At 31.1% G+C, this 21,634-nt stretch overlaps 2 protein-coding genes across 2 annotated transcripts; one reads left to right on the top strand and one right to left on the bottom strand.

Moving 5' to 3' along the window:
• The first annotated feature begins 796 nt into the window (after nt 1-796).
• On the top strand, nt 797-12,545 carry LOC123701704 (ethanolaminephosphotransferase 1-like). Its single transcript, XM_045649209.1, has 9 exons — nt 797-1,042; nt 2,110-2,178; nt 8,479-8,698; nt 9,105-9,258; nt 9,745-9,853; nt 10,223-10,380; nt 10,707-10,881; nt 11,342-11,518; nt 12,071-12,545. Exons 1-9 carry the CDS (start codon nt 986-988, stop codon nt 12,131-12,133), a joined length of 1,182 nt encoding a protein of 393 aa, XP_045505165.1. The 5' UTR covers nt 797-985; the 3' UTR covers nt 12,134-12,545.
• A 4,066-nt stretch (nt 12,546-16,611) lies between these two features.
• LOC123701799 (coiled-coil-helix-coiled-coil-helix domain-containing protein 7) lies at nt 16,612-20,614 on the bottom strand. Its single transcript, XM_045649357.1, has 3 exons — nt 20,457-20,614; nt 20,283-20,381; nt 16,612-17,239 (listed from the first exon to the last, which is right to left on the bottom strand). Exons 1-3 carry the CDS (start codon nt 20,505-20,507, stop codon nt 17,129-17,131), a joined length of 261 nt encoding a protein of 86 aa, XP_045505313.1. The 5' UTR covers nt 20,508-20,614; the 3' UTR covers nt 16,612-17,128.
• Between the last annotated feature and the right edge of the window lie 1,020 nt (nt 20,615-21,634).

Genomic DNA, 21,634 nt, shown 5'->3' with positions numbered 1-21,634 from the left:
AATGAAAATAATGAATAAATAAAGAGACAAGAATTTTCATGTGCATAGAGCACACTGGAGAACTGAGGATGATGGAATATGGAGAATGGATATTATTCATATGAATAGTATGAAAAGACTACTCGTGAAAAAACTTTTCGAAAATTTATTGAATCTACCAAATATACATAAAATATGTACATTTTTCGCGTCGTGTTATAATGCCACGAAAGTCCATTGAATATCAACTCATTAAGTTTTTTTTATAATATTAAAGTTATATTTTATATTGCAACATTTTATTATATTGATAAAAATAGTAACACTACTCGTAAAATGTCATTGTAATCACAGAGTAGTGTATACATATAGACCCAGCAACGTCGATTCATAGAAATCGATTTTTGTTATATCGATACAAAAATCAATATAGATAAATGAAATAAATATTCCACCGAGAAGCTTAAATACCTTATTTATCAAATGTCTCATAAAATAATAAACTTATTATCTAAATTATAATATAAAACAGAGCATATGTGCCGAGCACACGTGTCCGAAGAGAAACAGTTTTGGCAAGATTCAAAGATACTAAAATCGTTGCCTTACTCCATGACGTGACGTTATAGACATAACGCGACCTTGAAATTTTACTCTCAACGCGCTTGGAGAAGTTTCACTTCAAAAAGGGCTTTCATGACTAATTATTAAGATTTAAATTTTAAAACATCGATTATTACACAGAAATTTTTTAACGAGAACTACAATCGAGTGGAGCAAATACCTCTATTCGATAAGTACACTGTGACTATTTTAAATTTTTTTATCGTAGATGGGATGGCGTGATTTTTAGCGTTAAATTTTAATTTTATTTACTGTTTTACACCGGTAAACATTTTAGTTTTTCCCGAATATTTTTCTGAAAATAGTTAGATATCATGTGTTTGAACAAACTACTAAAAAGAGTGTAATTTAGTTTATTTATGGTTGTGATAAAAAAGTGAAAATGTTTAATTACAAATATTTAACTCGAGATCATCTCGAGGGTTTCGACAATTACAAGGTACGTAAATTTATTTGAACTATTTAAATTTTGTTATTTATTACACTATATCAAAACTAAACAATAACAATAACCTATTTGACGCGATCGATTTGCGCAACATAGCATAGAAAATTGATTTAAATAATTAATTAATTTAAATTAATTAATTTAAATAAAACTCTTCTTTTTTTTATTTTTTTTTTATTTAATAAATCACAGAACATTTGAAATTTTTGCGTTCTGTTTTTAAAATTAATTAATTAGGTATTATATGTATATTTTTTTCATACTTTTCGGCTTTCGCTCTATATTAAATTTAATTCATAAATAATTCGCATTAATTTATTAACATTAATTGTACAAACGACATAAACAGACTGTAAACATAACATTTTGAAGTTTATTATTTTGTAAGTATGTATCACTAGAACATACTTGTGGAGATCTTACATTAATTCAAAATCTCATTATTCTCTAAATGTAAAACTAACTTACTCATTTCATTGTATTTTATGTGCAAGTTTTAAATTTAAAGTGTTCATAAAAGAAGAATTATTGGAATATTTGTTCTATAAAGGTTCTAGGATATATTTAATTTTCAAACAGCAATTTTAGCACACTTATCTATTTCCTATGTCATTAAATAAAACGCAACTATATCCTTATTAGATTTTACTGTAAATACAAAAGTGATTTGTTTGTCTTTTCACAATGGAGAGATTCTATGGTATAATTTTTGTATCTGGAGATAGTTAGGAGACGGACAGGCTTCTTTTTACCCCTGTGAAACATCTTGATTCCATTGCATTTTCCTTTGACCATGGAGTGAAGCTGTTTCTGCTCTTTTAAACAGGAAATACTGCACTAATTTCATTTAAATTTGCTCTGTGATAAATGATGTCATAAAAAAGAGAATGTATTTCACATGTCAGAAGTGAAACTTCTTTAACAAGATTCAAAGATCGCCTTCCTCCATGATGTGATATTGCCAAGAGGCAACCTTGAAATTTTAATGCGCCTAAAGGAGTTTCACTTCAAAAATCAGAAGGTAAATGTTATATAACACTTATAATATTTGTTTTCAGTATATGTCAAAGGACACAAGCCCTCTGAGTGTATATGTGATGCACCCGTTTTGGAATAAAGTTGTTGAGGTAAGTAACACTATATTCTTTAATATATTCCAGTCATACAAAAAACTTGCTTTGGCTTCGCCCATATTGACCTGAAAAAAAATAGCCTATGTTACTTAGTAAAGATGTAGCTTTCTACTGGATAAAGATTTTTTTTAATAAGAATACTTTTTGAGTTATTAATTACTAGCTATGTTCTGCGGTTTTACCCGCAGTGCTCTGCGCCTGTTGGTCTTAGCGTGATGATATATAGCCTTCCTTGATAAATGGGCTATCTAACACTGAAAGAATTTTTCAAATCAGAGCAGTAATTCCAAAGATTAACGCGTTCAAACAAACAAACTCTTCAGCATTATAATGTTAGTATAAGTATACAGAAGAACAAATTTCTTGATAATAATAGCGCCTTATGGCCTTTCAAATGTACAAATCTTTTGATAATATTAGTGTAAATGTATGGAGTTGTATTGAAAGCTTTACAACTTCGCTACAAGAAACAGAAATGGAAGATTACAGACAAAAAATTGTTTGCGATGATACCTTATTGATAATTTCCTTAACTTATATATTCGAATGAATCACTACAAATAATTGTGATAAAGATTATTAAATCACGTTCTAACCAAAGCCATCATAATCCTAAAAGTTAAGATACATTTAATTTATCTTTAGTATTGATTTAATTAGAAGTGTCCTAATAATATCTGTGTTATAATAGATTCACAGATAAGACCATAATTATGTGTGACACTGTTTACGCAGTAGTCAATGGCCTTGAATATTATATTATGACATGTCGATTTTATTTCTACTAGTGGAAAAAAATATTGTGACAATGTGATATTATATTATAATCTATGGGCGTATTCAGAAAGAAAGCTTGAAACTTATAAGCGCTTATAAGCGCTTATAAGCGCTTATCGGCGCTTGTCAGCGCTGGTAACCTGCGCAGGAAAATATATGAACATGCGCCTATAAGCGCTGATCGGCGCCGACAAGTTCCGACAAGCTTCAACAATGCTGGTGGCTGCCATATAAAATTTGTTTTGGTCTGCTTCAACCTGCTTCCTTTGTGTAGAACGAACCAGCATTGACAAGCGCCGGTAAGCGCTTACAAGTTTCAAGCTTTCTTTCTGAATACGCCCTATGTCTATAATAATATATAAAGCCACTAGCTTTCCACTCGCGGCTTCGCCCGCGTTTTTAGATAAAACCCCGCATAGTTCCCTTTCCCGTGGGATTTCCGGGATAAAACCTATCCTATCTTCAAAAAATGCTATCACATATGGATATGTACAATGTACATGCTCTTTGTGCCTATAAGGCTATATTATGTATTTAAATACTATGGGTAACGCCGGGGCAGACTACTAGTAAAATTATATTCCTTAAGCTTAACTATCCACTCACCCCTGCAAGAAAATTCGTTCGCCATGGTATATTCTAACTAAGTTACCACAGATTTTGAATAAGCCATCGTTTTTAATCAATCTTCATGTTATTTACTTTAAGGGGGGTTAGGCGGTCAGCGAAAATTCAGCTATTCGGGCCTGAGGTAAGCGGTGAGGGGGTCCGCGTTTAGTATGGAATCAACGTGCTCGAAACTAAAATCGTAAGCGCCATTCACATTTTTATCAAAAAGTGAATGAAAATATTTAGTATTTTTAAATCTAAAACAGTCACGAAATCGAGAAGGTAAATGCCTATGTACTTGTGATTTTATACGAATTATTATCGTAAAATACGGTTGTAATGAGCATTTATATGATATTTTAGAGGTAACTTCAGGAATTTTTTTTATCGAGCAAAAGTTTTCCAATCGTGTTTTGGAAACAGTCATCCCATCACACATACGTTCTGTAATACATATTAGAAATTTCAGTGCGAAAAAACCTCAATATTTTCAATTATAGCTCATAGAAAACAGTCCATTTTTCCGTGTTCACCTACTAAGGGCCCTTAAGCATTGAATACAGAATATATTATAGAGATACTTTTTGTTGATTAAAATTACAATAAAATTATTGTTTACTACCCACATTTATTACCCCAGTAAAAGTTTTTTTTTTTAACTACTGAAGTATAGATGTGTCGAATGTGCATGATTTTTATTTTATTTAATCAATTATTTATTTATTTTCATACAATGTTCCAAACCTTCCAATTTCACTGCTTTTCGAGGAAATATTTCATCAAAGGAGACAATCGCTTTAAAAACGTAATACTACCTACTTATATCCTATCTCTCAGATAACAGTGAAGACAAGACAGATAAAAAAACATTTCCTGAAAAATAAATTTTACAACTATCCATTTAATTGGCTGACCTATTTTCCCAAGTCAATATTTTGCCAACGTTTATACATTACTCGCAAATGATAAGATAATTATTAAACTTAAATAACATTAACCTGTCGGCTGTCACAAACAAGTGATTCGGATACGTTAAATTATTTACATAACCCGTTTTTTATACTGTGTTTAGTTGTTGGCCTTCTGTCGCGAATAGTTCAATCAACTTATATTAGTTACAAACGGAATCTTACTTTACTGATCACTACATACAAATGCACAGTTTAAACAAATTCGCGTCTGTCTGTCCACGATAAACTCAAAAACAACAGCACTGATTTTCATTATGTTTTCACTTATAGCGTGGTCGATGAACAGTTCTTGATATTTAATTTGGTACCATTTAAAGGGTAGTTTCTTACCGGCTCTTCTATGTAACTAGGATATCAGATGATTAACGGTTTTTAAAAAATCTAAGCTCTATCTACCTATGTAGAGAGTGTTCTTGATCTTCCGTCACTTTGGAAAATTCGGTCGTATCCTTTTTTTGTTTGATTTTGATTTGCTTATATACTTACATGTTACATTTCCCCCCTAAGAGTATAAGTAGATACATACATTAAACTAAGCAATTGCGAAATAATTATAATAAATAGCATAAAAAGAACAATTACAAGCATAATAAAGGAAATAGCAATAACAACATATAAGAATACTAGCTTACCGCCCGCGGCTTCGCCCGCTTTCTCTAAAACGATTTGAAATTTAAACTATCCTATCTCTCAAGTTGGATCGAATCTATCTATTTTATTCGAAATCTATTTTATTATAATCGGTTATGTTGTTTAGGAGTCCATTGAAGACAAACATTGTGACACGAGATTTATATATAGGTATTAAGATTTATAGCGATCGCGTGTTAAAACGACATCTATTGCATTATATTTAATCATCTATCTTGGGGCCTGAAATCATGTATCGTTATTTAACTAGCTGAAGCACACGGCTTCGTTCGAAACTAATGCCCATATAAAACATACTTTTATTAATGTGCAAGTATTTCAGACCATATGTTTTGGATAAAAACTGCAAACAATTCATTATATATTATTTTACGATATCTCTAGGTCATAGTTTATCCAGATATTCGCTCTTGTTCGAGTTAGAAATATAAAGATAGATTATTATTGATTATATAAACAATCAAAATGTGTTATTAATTTGATTATTATAATAATCTTTATCATACTCATACTCTTATTATTATAAGTGTTTGTTCTAAGTGTTTATGGGCGGTGGTGACCACTTAGAGCTAGCGCGCAAGAGCAACTTTTGCCTCCGCAACTATTTTGTCTCTCCCATCAACTCCCGCTAGCTAGCTCTTACATAAAAAAAAAAACTAAGCTTCGTAGATTCAGTCCACAGATTACAATATACCTAATACTATACCTACTATTCAGTCTATGAATTAATAAACGAATTTTCTCGAAAAACATGTTTCAATATCCTGTGTTATATTTAACTAAAAATGCCAACTAAAAACACAGTTTCTATAGGCTGGTTCCCATAGCTATAATCTTTTTTTTTTTTGGTTTTATTATGGCCATATAGCGTAGTCTGTGAATTTCCAATGTACATAACGATCAGTAAATAATGCAATGTAATTTAATATTTTGTGGGTGTGCACTATATTTCGATAAAATTACGATTACAATAATTAGAAATGTTTTAAAAAAATAGCCGTATTTTTTTCGTTTTATCTGTCATTGATACGTTTATCGTTTGATACTCGTATGTAGAGTAAATTAGCACTTAGGTCATGTGAAACAATAGCCAAAATCTGATGCAAAATAGGAGGTACAAACACCATGTATGTTATCAATATAAGGCTACCCACACTGCTTATAGTAGTAGTAGTAGAAAAGATACTTGTACAATACTGAAGCTTTACGTATAGTTTAGCATAACCCTAAAGCCTTTAAAAATAAGACTACATTCAAGGTGTGAAATTTTTATTTTAAATAATATTTCATGTACAGGCAAATATGTAAATTATTGTCTGTTGTTTTGCCTTGTCAAAACATCACTGTAATTTTATTCTCATTGTTAAAAATTATTTTAAAATGAACTACATAACGAGTTCCTACGTTTAGAACCAAGTTGACAGCCCTAGATGATTACGTAACTACTGCTCTAACCGGAAAAATCTAATTTAATGAATATAGTAAATGTTAGGTATTAAACTATTTAACCTTTCATATAATATCAATGAAAATTGTCACACACGTGAGTTCCTATAATAAATTAGAAAAGACTTCGGGCTAGAGCATATAAAACTAATCAACTACTGAATTGTAAGGAAATCATTGAAAATGATGTTAAATTTATAATTGGTCCTTCGAGATATTTTACTATCTAGCTTGCATAATTGTGAATTGTCGCCTCACATCACACATGAATGCACATGCAGACATGCTATACTACATTGTAAGCCAATTCATCTTGGTCGTTGTTATACGACTACATAATATGTACGTGCTTTTATTATCTGTAGTATAGAAGAACGTCTTCAAAGACTAGAATCTCCGACTCTCGACTTGGACCAAAATATATTATTAAGAACTTGTTTAAATGTCGAAATACCCTTGATAACGTGATCCTCAATAGGGATCATGTACATGAACATTTTACAACAAATGTTATTTGTCGTAAATGGTTATTGTATGCGATCCCTATTTGAGAGATTAGTTGTTATGAGTCCCATTTCATTCATAAATTTGGTAGGCTACCCATCCGTGCAATAATTGATTTTTCAATTTATCTGCACAGTATAATATATCACCTATGTAATCTATTCTAATCGTTGAAGGAAAACATCGTGAGGAAAATTGAACGTACGACTTGCCGACCCGCACTTGGCCAGTGTGATATATAGGCCTAAAGCTAAACCTTCACAGGAGGCCCGTGACCTGCACTCTGCAGTAATAACAAATATGGCCTGATCGTGATAATACTGTTATCTTAAAAACGTATCATTACGCAATAAAATTCTGAAAATATATCAAACAACAGTGCTTATATAAAATGAACAATAGAACAATATACAAACGATATTATGATCTTGTTAAGGAATCCATATATAGTCGTATTACTTAGCTGGAAATAGTATAAACATGTCCTAGGCAAGTCCTAGGTATAAATAATAAATAAGTTATTGACTAAGGTCAACAGACAACCAGTCTATAAGTAAATAAAATATAAATATAACTTGGTTCAAACGGCCATCTACCTGGGACGAAATATAATTCATAAAAAATATTATGTTTCAATTTACTTGCGAGTACTTTCCCATAAACTTAGATTACAACCCATAAATATTATATTCTGATGTTTCGTGAAACGTAAATTCAAACTTTGCTCAATTTCTTCAATAGTAATTTGTAATTTGTATCCGAAGTCCTGCCATAGTTTTAATAATAGATCGCATTGCATTAAAATTACAAATGAATACACGCTTGCGTATGCGTAGCCTTCAGAAGAAATAAACTATTCTTAAACACTCTGAATCATCCTGTTTTATTCCATAGTAAACAACGAAAAACTACTAAACAGGTTTGAATACAATTTACCACTAGACATAGATCTTTACCAAACAATATGGACTATATTTTTTCCATCTATGTATGTATGTTTGTTGCTCTTTCACATGCGGCTGAAGGGATATTGTTGATACAAGCCACTTATATAGTCTATGTATTAAAATAACACAAGCTATAAACAGAGCGTGTGCGCTGAACACACGTGTCAGAAGTAAAACTTCTTTGGCAAGATTCAAAGATACCAAAATCGTCGCCTTACTCCATGACGTGACGGTATTGCCATGACGCGACCTTGAAATTTTACTTTCAACGTGCTTAAAGAAGTTTCTTTTAAAAATACTTGTTTCACCCCATAACACGACTAGTTCTAATATTATGTTAAATAGATACATACATAATAGTTATTTCTAATTTAATCTTTCCATTTCAGCTAGTACCAAGATGGGTAGCTCCAAACGTCCTAACGTTCGCGGGGTTTCTCCTAACAGTCCTAGACTTTATCCTACTCTCCTACTACGACTATGACTACACAGCGGCGAGTGCTAGAGTCAATGGTACCTCGACTGAACCGTTAAATGGTCATACAGAAGTGATACCACAGTCGCTATGGTATTTGCTGGCTGTGTTCCTGTTTTTAGCTTATACCTTGGGTAAGTTTTACTTTTAAATATACGTGTGTAACAGTGTAAGGATAAAAAATGGTGTGTAGTTATTAAAAATGTAATAAATCCAATTTGAAACATGTTTCACTTAAAAATTGTTCATTGTATAGCTGTTGTATGCACCTATTTAAATTCCAAATTGTGGATACCCCATTTGATAGATTTTGAATGCATAATTCGGCACCAAAGTTTGCATTTTTGTATTAACTTTGGAATATCCAGTCACTCTTACACACCAATTCATAAAGATGACGAAAACTCTCAATTTAAAATGCCATATCAAATACGCTATTTTTTTCCCTAACTGAAAAAAATTGCATCCAACTGCATTTCATCATCACATCTTATCACTATTATCAAATTAATTTAATTTAAAATAATTATACATTTCCAGATGGTATAGACGGCAAGCAAGCCCGCCGTACACAGACCTCAGGTCCTCTAGGTGAACTATTCGACCATGGTCTAGATTCGTATTCAGTATTCTTCATACCGGCTTGCCTTTATTCCATATTTGGCCGGTTGGATTTCTCTATTCCGCCTATAAGGTATGTTTAAGTAAAATAAACAAATGGACTCACAATCTCGCTCAAAAATGTCCTAACCAAAACTATAAGGCACATTCTTCATAATTTTCACACAATAGAGTTTGAACACGAAATAAAGTAGTAATTTCAATGAATGTTTTGAACTAAAATCACAATCACGGTCAAAATGTCCGAACCAAAAGTCTGCCTATGTGTGCATTAGGCAGAGTTTTTTAATGAGTGATACAAAACAGTTTGAAGATTACTGCCACGAAATAAGGTGTTAATTTCAATGAATATTTTATGCAATGCTACTTGGACATTTTTAATAACCTTTCGATAGGGGATGGTGATGACGTCATAATTATGGCGATCCTATTCTTACTTTAAAATTTCAGAAATAAATTAATTTGAATTTCGATAACTATATATTAGTTAATTGAAATATTGAAATAGTACACGGTTCATTTGTTTGTACAATATTACATTTTATAATTAATTTTTCAGAATGTATTACATAATGTGGAATTTACTCCTCAACTTCTATTTAAGTCATTGGGAGAAATACAATACAGGTGTACTGTTTCTACCGTGGGGTTACGATTTTAGTATGTGGGTGAGTATAATAGCATAAAATTCATTTATTTTTAAGTATTTTTTGGTAGTTCCAATTCCAACATTATATTGTAGAAGTGAAAAAATGACCATATAACATTGTACAACTGTAAAAGTGTGAATTTTAATACTACCTGCTCAAGTGTTGTATAAAAAATATTATGACACTCAGAAATGCGTGAAAAACTTAGCTCTCTCATGAATATTTTAAAGTCGATGAAGTTTTTGAGATAATACCTAGGTATGTTACAATTATCTCTTTTACAAAACTATTAATTGGAAATAACATTAAACCATTACTTAATTGTATTTATTTCTTATTATTACTGACAAATGAAATTAATTATATTTATTGAGTTATATATTTCAGGCATCCACCTTCTTCTTTATGTGGACAGGTGTGAAAGGGACAGCATATTACAAGAAGTACATATTTGGCAGTTACACATTGGCCAACGCTTTTGAATGGGTCATATATGGTACGGGGGTTCTCACCAATTTGCCTGTTGCTTTGTATAATATTCAACAGTAAGTAATTATTTTAAGTCATTTGTGACCTTTACAATTCTTTTGTGACCTTTTCATGATAATCTCGAAAAAGTAGACAATAATATGTAAAAGTGAAAAATTTAAGTTTTATAGGTGTGTTCTCGAATAATTTTTTGGCCTTTCCATGCAAAATTCTGAAAAGTTAGCCTATATCTATATAAAAGTAAACAGTGAAATTCTTAGTAAAATCGGTTCAATTGTTTTTGAGATTATCCTCAACACACAGATAGTTTACAACCTATAGACAGACAGAACTATAGATACAGATATAATAACATAAATAACAAATTTAAACTAATTTCCAGATCCTACAAGCTCCGAACAGGCAAGATGCGGTCCCCGCTAGAAGCTATACGACCACTATGGTCGATTCTGGGCATTTTTATTGTATCTAGCTTTTGGGTACATAAAACTTCATTGGTCGATAATGACCCTAGAATGGTGTTCTTGTTAATTGGAACCTTGTTTAGTAATGTTGCTGTAAGTATTATTATATATTTTCAAAATTTCACATACTAAGTATAACTAAGTTTTTTTATAGCGAGTTTCTGAATCGAAAATTAATTCAATAAAGGTTTGTGAGAGCTTATGTCACATGTAGAAAATGTTTAAGCAGTATTTAAGTATTGTTTGAGACATTCTTAATGTTATGCTCAATTTAGAAACTAGCTGTTATTCATGTAATGGGCCCTCTTCACAGTTGGCAGCGTCGGGCGATTTGAGGCAAGCAGGATAGTGTAGAGAGCCTAAATTTCTACGATCGGCCGTCATTGTACATGTTTATTCATAAAAATGCGGCAAATATTGACGATCATTTGTTGGGCCATCGCTGTCGATTGTGAAGAGGGTCCATAAACTTGATCTTATTAAAATAAATACATTGCTAAATAAATATATTGCTGGTTAACTCTATTTGATTTATAATTTATATTTATTCCAGTGTCGACTGATAGTCAGTCAAATGAGCAACCAGCGCTGCGACTCCACCAACTGGCTGATATACCCGCTGATTATCAGCGCTGTGACCTCGCTGATATTCCCGAGATATGAACCCACTGTCTTTTACGCTGTGACTTCGTTTGTGGTGGCTGCCCATGTGCATTATGGCGCTTGTGTGGTAAGTTTTATGAAAAAATCGTAAAGAATACCTATAGGCTTTTCTATGGAAAAATCGATCAAAAAAATGTAGATACTGCAAGTTTAAACATTTACAACAAAAATATGGTCGATACAGACATGTTTATGGATATCTCACCAAAAATGGCAAACTCTAATGGACTATATTTGTTCATAAAAGATTCACACTAGTATTGCAAAAGCATAACATAATAAAAAGAAATAATTAACTATGTTGATTTTTATAACTAAAGAACTACTTCTATGAAAATGTAGTTATTAATATATTAAATTTTGTTATAATAAAAAGTGTACGTGTTCCCAAATGGGGTAAGGGGCAGATGCATTATATGTACAAACATCTGTTTCACTGATCGATTTTCTTTAGGGACAAGTCAATCAACCTTCTGACGCCACTGTTCCAAGGAGGCGGTTATCATGATGGTTAAGAAATACTTCCATTTCAAATAGATTATTTTTACTAAGAAATTATAATATGTCGATCATACAGATAGTTTATCTACATAAATATTAAAAATTAATAATTTTCCAGGTACGACAAATGTGCGACCACTTCAGAATAAGCTGTTTCCACATAAAACAGCGCGCAGATTGACTCTTAGATGACAATGTGTGCTAGAAACATAACATTTACAACAAATAATCATTCCAATTTCCAATACATTGAAAATCTTAATATGAGAATATAACATTTACTTGTATGACGTTAAAAGGTCGTCAAAAGTATCAGAGCGGCGTTGTGTAAATCATTCATTGAAATTAGCATCTTATTTTGTGGCAGTAATGTTCAATCTATGTGCTCATAAGAAAACTCTGCCTTGTAGACGCGTAGGCAGAGTTTTGCTTCAGACAAATTTTGAGCAAGATTATGAGTTTTGTGTTTCTTGATAAGTATGCTCAATTTCACAAACTCTGGATAGGTTCTGCCAGTCGGGTTAAGGATTTAAATACACGTTGACCATCTAATATTTTAATATATATTATAAAGGCGAAAGTTTGTAAGTATGGATGTATGGATGTTTGTTACTCTTTCACGTAAAAACTACTGAACCGATTACAATGAAATTTAGCACATATATAGAGGGTAACTTGGATTAACACATAGGATAGTTTTTATCCCGGAAATCCCACGGGAACGGGAACTATGCGGGTTTTCCTTTGCAAACGCGGGCGAAGCCGCGGGCGGAAATCTAGTCTACAATATACTTAAAAATGATTTTATGTATAAAAAAATTGATATATCTTCATTTATGATGAATGAGTATAATTACTAATGTCTTATGTCTTGCAAAACCAATGTAGCTATTACAACTAGATTTCCTTTAACACATATTTAATCACTCACAAAGTAATCCCATATTATGATTTTTAATGTATAATCAAAAAGTATCATACCAATTCAATACTTTAAAAGACCACTAAAATATCAATATTCCAAATTTTAATGTTATGTTTATAAAGATAGTGTACACTATTTTCGGTATTATTTTGTAAATTTATGCATCTGTACACATCTTTATTTCAAGGGCTCATAGCACGCATTGTCTTTATTTAGTACATTTTAATTTTAAGCTAATTATTTTATTTGTATATTTTATATTTATTTTACACTTTGACCAAATTGGAACACTTATTTTCACTAAGTTAACTTTTTTAAACTACTAAGTTACTTTTATTTAGTAAACTTAACTACTATAAGTTACACATGAATATAACTTAGCACTTCAATAATTATTATTATTCTGTTTTGAGTGAAATTATTAAATTATTATTTTTTTGTTGTATTTTGTGAACATTCTTAATTTATAAATCATTTTTCATACTTATTATTTATAGATTGTTTACTAAATACCTCATTAAGATTAAACCTATTTTAATATCAATTTTAAGTTTCACAGTTTATCTTCAAATTCTCAGATTTAACTTAATTTTAAGAAACATCAGACTTTTTAATCATCAATTGAGAGATATTGGCTTTAACGTGTTAAAATTTCCATGAAACCCATTACAGTGCCACAAACTTAACTGACCCAGTGACGGTGTCACTGATGACGATTTTAGTGCCGCTAAATAGTATTTCCCCGAATGCAAGGGTAAAAATAATGTCATTGCCAATGGTGTAAATTAACATTAATAAGTAACTTTTTATTTATACAAAATATTCCGTATGAATTCTGTGAAAATGTGACATTTTTGGCACGTAGTTCCAGTTTTTGCCACCGGGTCAGTTAAGTCTGGGCACTGTAAAATAAATTATGTTTAATCTGACAATTTGAAAGCTTCTTAAATGAAATCGAACATTATTTTAATAAATACTCACATTATTTTTTATATTTATTATTATTTAACGTTCAATGTGCACTAAAAATATTTAAGCAACATGTGTGATTATAATATTATATGCCATAAATGCTCTTGTATATAAAGGAAGCATAATTATTGGCAACTATGTATATAAATTTCCCCGAAAATAATTGACTAATACAAAAGAAAAACAATAAATTATGAGAGAAAAATTCTAAATACATTAATAAGCAAGCGTGTGCCGAGCACACGTGTCAGAAGTGAAACTTTGGCAAGAATCAAAAATATCAAAATCGCCTTGCTCCAGGACGTGACGGTATTGCCATGATGCGTGAAATTTTACTCTCAACGCGCCTAAAGAAGTTTCACTTTAAAGGAACAAAAAAAACGCAGTATGTAACTTAGATAGCCGTTCTAATTATAGCATTTAGCATTTAGACTAGCCATTACATAGATAGCCTGTTCTAAGAATTTAGCCTCAGTGCTTTTGCACGCATAAGTATTATTCATATTAAATCATTATTTTCGTACACTTTATAAAATTAGTTATTTTAAGTAGTAAAATAACTCTGTTTAACCAATTAACCATAGATAAATATAGCATCCAATTTGCATGACATGTAAATTTGATACATTTCAAATATTCAGAATCTCAAATATTATATTGAGTTAGACCTGTGTAGTTCTAAATAAAAAATAGGTACCTTAACCTACAATCTACTAGACATACCATCAACCAATGATATTAAAAATAAAAAAGAGTGTGTGTACATAAGGTACACGCGTTAGAAGTTATACTTCTTTGGCGTATGGAAAAAACAACTTGAACATAGTTAGCAATTTTCGTACCACCTAGAACTAACTTCATTCTGTTAAATTTAGGTGTCGGTGTGCGCGCGCATCGTAAAAATTCTCTCTCATCATTTTTCTCCATCGCGCCAAAAGAAGTATAACTTCAAAAAGTGAAGACAGGATTAGCGCTCCTGCAGAAACACGTAAATGCATATGAGGTTAATTAGCCCCATTTACTTCGGTTGTCTTTTTTTTCGCTCACAATAATTGAATATGCCATCTTACGTTGATACTTAGGTATCAATTGTGTGTGAGTATGCCGTTTTTCAACCTTTTTACTTATAATATCAATTCTGTTAACTCGATACATTAATTAATATAAATAATAACAATACTAGATTTGATCAAACTGCATGTCATGCAAACTGGACGGAACAATCATTCAAATATTCCATCTATGTAAAAAAAAATTGTAAACAGTTCTTCCTAATATGCCTTCATAGTCTAATGTAGGTAGAAGATTGATCACCAATAACTTTATAAGTATGTAAAGATTATTTTTGTTTCTAAACTACAAAAAAGGTAAGCAAGTATGATACAGTTTTAAAAGATAAATAAAAAATATCGTGTGTGCCGCGCACTTGTGTAAGAAGTGAAACTTCTTTGACAAGATTAAAAAATACATCGTCGCCTTACTCCACGACGCGAACTTGCAATTTTTGTCTCTAAGGGCCTAAAGAAGTTTCACTTCAAAAATATAGTTTAAAACCAACTAAAAACACACTTACATAAGATAAACTCATTAAATTATTGTATTGTCACACATCCTTGATAAGTGTACCAATTTTGAATTAAATCTGACCATTTAAAGTGGGTCAAAATCTAGTCCTAAAGGGGTCGGTTACATAGATATTATACAGGTGAACCTAATAGATGTCAAAATGTGCAAATCATGTGTTTTTTTCTATACAGAATAAAAAACATGCATTTTAAAACAGATAAGATAGATCTAAGATATTGATCTATATTTTTAACATGATAAATTGTGGAAAATCTTTTTTATTTTATAAATAATAATTCATGTTTTCTATCTACACAACATCCACTGGTCTGTATTGTATTATACTTGCTTAAAACTGTAATAAAAATATAAAATAGACAAAAAGGTTGTAAATCATGGCATCAATTAAATAAATAATTAAACTATAATAAAAATTATAATCTTAAAAAAAAACTGATGGTGCTTTGATATACAACTCAAATGTTCCAAGTTACCTAACTAGGGTATCTAAGTTATGAAACATAGTCTGTTGCTACTTGCTTCCAAAATCTCACTCTTTTGGGCCAATCATTGGACACAGCTTAGCAACACATTGTATTTTTGTGAGAAAATAAAACTATTCAGTCAATGTTATGTTGTTTTATTACCCAAGTCATGTTAAATTATATTTTAACTAGTATACAAATTATTTAAGAGAACCTTAATAAACATAATCTATATTTTTACAACCAGTGAACAGTCTATATTTAAGTACTAGCTTTCCGCCTGCAGCTTCGCCCGCGTTTTCAAAGAAAAACCCGCATAGTTCCCGTTCCCGTGGGATTTCCGGGATAAAACCTAGCCTATGTTACTCGTGGATAATGTAGCTTTCGAATGGTGAAAGAATTTTTAAAATCGGTCCAGTAGTTTATGAGCCTATTCATTACAATCAAACAAACAAAGTTTTCCTCTTTATAATATTAGTGTAGATATAATGTTCACTCTATAACATGATTTAAAAAAAATATATTTTGTTTGAATAAAATAATACATAAAAATTACTTGTCCTCCTAAATAATTTCCTAATTTCTATTCACTAACAAGAAAATGCAATGGATAAAAATATATTAACAATATCTATAATATAAATTACAATAATTAAGCAAAAATATTTCAAGTTTGTTATGAATATGGTAATTTAAAATAATAAATAATTGTTGTGCAAAACATATTTATATATTTATCTAACATTACAAATTTCTTATTTAATATCGTATTTTCTGATATACCTTCAAGCAAGGATTATTTCGTTCCGCATTCGGATTTTAAAGACGATTCATAGTGATAAGATGTTATGGTCTGTGTAATAGGAAAATGGATTAGTTATGAATATGGTAATTCATATTAATAAATTAATGTTGTGTGAAACATAATATTTCTATGTATATGTATGTATTTATATAACAGATCTCACATTACAAAACCATAGTGTGCAAATTGTTTACATAAATTAAAAAAGAATAAGAGGTACTATGGTTATTTAAAACTGTTTCAATATAATCATTCATTATTGCAAATTGCAATTGTATGAACAATTGTATTGAAAATCTGATCAATAATCAACCCAGTTTTTATTACAACTATTGCCCATATAATTAACAAAACTGCAATATTCCTGCTTAATTCCTTATATATTCCTTTCAAATATTTACAGCTCTTATACTAAAGTGTAAATTAGGTAAAGTAGACCTTCTTCAAATACTCCTGTTTGATGCTTTCTCTCTCAGATACTTCCGGCAAGTATGGAGTTAGACCTTTAGCCTTCCTGTCTTTATATACTTTTCCCTGAAACAATTGAATACTCTATTAGAATAATTCAGTAGAATAAATCTTGTTCTAAAACAAATTTATACAGGTTTGAAGTTAAATTTCTTCATAACCACTCTTCTTAGTAAAACTATAATAAATATAGTTAAATAAACATGCTTTTTAACTTAGAAATTATTATTCTATACTAATATTATAAAGCTGAAGAGTTTGTTTGTTTGAAGGTGCTAATCTCAAGAAATACTGGTCCGATTTGAAAAATGGGGATGGAATGGAAAAGTGTTGTATAGCACATTTATCGAGGAAGGCAAGGCTATATCCGTACAAGGCGTGAATAGGTTGATAACTCGACTTGTATGAATTTTTTTTTAATTGAAAATTGGCATCTGGATCACTTGCTTTATATGGTGAATAAATGACTAAGTCGACAGGTCCGCTTTTAACGCACACACCCAACTTGTGAATTTTTGAACAACTCTCTACTAATGAGTAATAATATGACATCTGAAGATATCAAAAATTTATTTGATGAATAATTGAATAACTGAATATGTAAAGTTAAGCCTGCCATTTATTTAATGAAACTAACAAAATAACTCGAGATATTTAATTAATCTCGCTACCCATATTTGCGTGTTCAGTAGTACAAATCGAGTTGTCAACTTATTACCGCATCAATAGAGCGATATATTATCTGACAAGTAAACCTATTAGTGCAGTCATTTTAGGAAGTTCACCTCAGAATTCGAGATACCCAGCTGTACGTCTATATATACTTGTATATTAACACCCTAAAAGTTGTCTCAAAACCTACAGATTTAATACACACTTACAACCTGGTAGGGTGTAAGTGTGTATTAAATTTCAAGGTCACAAAAATCGTTTTTTTTGGAAATATCTCATTTCCTATGGGTTTTTTGTTATTTGTATTTATTTTCAATATTGTAGAATAGAAAATTCTCTACAAATTTTGTTTGAAAATTTTTTTTATACGATGAACCGTTTTCGAGTTAGAGGGCGGTCACAGCATCATTTCAGATCAACCGGAACTATCAATGATTATAAATATTTGTCAATTTTTCTTAACTATTATATGTATTATATTTTATCATGTTTTTCCTAACTTATCCACTTTTTATTCAGTATTAATTTATTTAACACTTACCTGCCCATGTACCTAATTGCAGAATTGTTAATGAAAATATAGGAATTTATACAGGGTTACCGGGAAAGTCGTACAGAATATTGAAGGAGGTCATTTCTGATCGAATTGGTCCCATAATATGGTATCCGAAACCTAACCGTTATGGAGATATTGAATTTTAAAGATATATCATAAAAATCTTTTTCTTTTGGCTTTTCTATCACTTTTTTTGGATTGGAGCTACTAGGGCCCGGTTTATTTATGTTTTCAATTAGAAGACATGCCAATTAATAAAAATGACCAACAAAAACCGAACCTTTTACTAACAGCTTCATAAAACTGCTCGACAACAGTTGAAATTAAAGGATTTCCACTAATTGTTTATAATTTTGAAGTCCTTTTATAAAAAAAAAATGTATGGCACTTATCCTGCAAGTAATTTTATAAACTTTTACGTTTTTTTAGCTATTCAAAAAGGTATAACACTTGCTATTAAATAGGCCAAACATTGACAAAATAACAGTTAAGTAAGCCAAGACGAGTCAAAATTTGGATGGGATTAAAATGGGACCAATTCGATCAGAAATGACCTGAATAATAACGTCCTTCAATATTCTGTACGACTTTCCCGGTAACCCTGTATTTAAATTTTAACCTTATTAATATTAATAACTTCTTACATGATGAAAAAAAAACAAATTACGAATTAATCTTTTTATTAAGAAATATCATTTATTTTTATTGAAAGTAAAAAATGGAATAAAGGGTACAAAAACTACAATTTATAATTTTAATTATCTTCTTCCTCTTCATCGTCATCTTCTGGCTGCTGGTAAATTTCAAACTGGTCTTCATTATCGTCTTCAACGACATTTGCCTCAAGTTCTTCCATGATTTCGGAGTCAAAGGTTCCATCTTCGTTAATGTCGCTCTGATATGGTAGAGCATTGAGACAAGCTTGCCCATTACATTGGCCACAAGCTAAAGAGCATTGCAAGCCCGCTTTCCTGCATCCGCATCGCGAACCACAACCACTCTTGCAGTTGCAGAAAATTGCATTTTCGACCGGAGGCACCGGTTGACCTGAAATGATGCTGTGACCGCGCGCTCTCCGCCCTCTATCTCAAAAACGGTTCACCGTATAAAAAAATTTTTCAAACAAAATTTGTAGAGAATTTTCTATTCTACAATATTGATAATAAATACGAATAGCAAAAAACCCATAGGAAATGAGATATTTCCGAAGAAAGCGCGATACAACCGATTTTTGCGACGGTGAATACATTGACAAGTCGTCGGTGAACGACTTGATATGTCTGTTTTTGTTATGATAAAAATCAAAATAATTAAATTCTATGTAATAATCTGAAACGTCGATTCTTATAAAATATAATGCAATGAAAAAAAACAAAAATACAAAAAAAATGGATTTACCAATAAAAAAGTAAACTTCAAAAGGCTGCCCTGTAAAGTATGCATTTTCGACTTGTCAACCTATTCACGCCATGTACGGATATATCATCACGCTAAGACCAACAGAAGAGGAGCCACACGGGTGAAACCACGGAGCGCAGCTAGTCCTTGATAAGTGTACAAAGTTTGAATTGAATCTGTCTGTTTAAAATGGATCAAAATTGAGTGTAAAGAAGTTGGTTACATACAAACATACAGATGAATGAAGCTAATAAAAGTGTGTTTTATATTCCTTAAAAATTCACTGGACCATCATAACATACTTTAGACTTTGGCATATTGTTTATGAAGTGCAGTTTATTATTTTTAATAACAATTAAATAGCTCATAATTTTACCATATGATAGATCGATTCATATCCTAGATTGTCAACTAAACAAAGAACATTCAGGAGACTGTTGATGTTAAGGTTTAAAATTACTAAATTTAAAATATTTCTCTTACCCAGAACTTTTTACACGTATTATAATTGTCGAAGTGTAATTCACACTTTTCTTGATTAAATCCATTTTTATTCAAACAACTATACGACTGTTCTTGTTCCTGAAAATAAAATGTTATGCAATTTCTTTTTTGTGTATTTTTTTTTTTTAATTTACCCCTATTTCTGATAAATACCTTCAAGCAAGGATTATTTCGTTCCGCATTCGGATTTTTAAGACGATTCATAGTGATGTAAGATGTTGTAATCTGTGTAATAGGAAAAGGGATTTTAATTTATAAATTTATGTGTGTACAATTTTTTTTCTATTTTCATGATTTTAGTGTGAACTGTCAACTGTCAAAGTCAACTTGATGTCTTGAAATTGGCATTTGAATTTTGAATTGCCATTTCATAAAAAAAGTTTCATCAGTGTTGCCTTTACTTAGGTATTTATCAAGAACTCAAGAAGGTACATCTACAGAATCTAGATAAACATAGGGCGAACTGAGTGACGAAGCGTGGGACGAACTCCCACAAGATGGACAGACGATCTGGTCCGAGTGGTAGGGAGCCGCTGGATGCAGGCCGCCGGTGATCGGTCGTACTGGAAATCCTTGAGGGAGGCCTTTGTCGAGCAGTGGATGTCCCACGGCTGAAACGACGACGACAGCGACGATTTAATACATTATTGATGTCTGTGTATTTAGCTAAGTAAATACCACACGTGCGTGTATCACCGTTGACCACCGTTGGAGTTTGGATATGGCTATTTAAAGCAATTCCAACTTCTGAAACAACTTTGAACTTAAACCATTTTTGACAAAAAGGGTAATTTTTCAATAATTTCAAAGAATATTATAGATAATTTGCTTATAAAAACTACAAGATAACTTTATTAATTATTATATAAGTTGCAGTTATTCACTTGTTGCTAAGACTTGTTGTTTATATACGTTTGGTTTCGTTGAAGTAAGTGGTTGAAGTATTATGAAAGAATACCTACATAATATACCTAATAATAGGAATTAGGAACTGCTTAAAAAGGCTTAAAATATCCTGGGAATTATTACACCATTGTGGACAGTGGGTCTCTGTGCCCTGTGGTGGATCACCGATCATCCAAGGCCATGATGCGACAAGTCAGCTGACTAGTTAATTATTATCTATAAATGATTTATTAGTACAGTATATAGCATAGTTGAGAGGAAGTCATTGCATAATTTCATATAGAAATTCTCACAGCATGTAGAAGCAGTTCTATGATGTGTGGATGTGTTAGAATAATTATATTTAAATACGATAATTCATAAAGATTATTGATTAATTTCTGTAAACGTCAGATAATGAAAGCGTAAAAAGAAACATGTATTTG

Source organism: Colias croceus, chromosome 22, assembly GCF_905220415.1.
Source record: "Colias croceus chromosome 22, ilColCroc2.1".
In the NCBI taxonomy this organism is placed as follows: domain Eukaryota; kingdom Metazoa; phylum Arthropoda; class Insecta; order Lepidoptera; family Pieridae; genus Colias; species Colias croceus.
This window is presented reverse-complemented; position numbering and strand designations above follow the sequence as displayed.

What these genes read in the sequence shown, in the direction of transcription:
- LOC123701704 (XM_045649209.1), top strand. Translation starts at nt 986, where the DNA reads ATGTTTAATTACAAATATTTAACTCGAGATCATCTCGAGGGTTTCGAC. An exon ending in AGGGTTTCGACAATTACAAG is followed by an intron (nt 1,043 to 2,109) that starts GTACGTAAATTT and finishes ATTTGTTTTCAG; the next exon opens with TATATGTCAAAGGACACAAG. An exon ending in TGCATTATGGCGCTTGTGTG is followed by an intron (nt 11,519 to 12,070) that starts GTAAGTTTTATG and finishes ATAATTTTCCAG; the next exon opens with GTACGACAAATGTGCGACCA.
- LOC123701799 (XM_045649357.1), bottom strand. Translation starts at nt 20,507, where the DNA reads ATGAATCGTCTTAAAAATCCGAATGCGGAACGAAATAATCCTTGCTTG. An exon ending in GAAATAATCCTTGCTTGAAG is followed by an intron (nt 20,382 to 20,456) that starts GTATTTATCAGA and finishes TTTTATTTTCAG; the next exon opens with GAACAAGAACAGTCGTATAG. An exon ending in ATACGTGTAAAAAGTTCTGG is followed by an intron (nt 17,240 to 20,282) that starts GTAAGAGAAATA and finishes CAATTGTTTCAG; the next exon opens with GGAAAAGTATATAAAGACAG.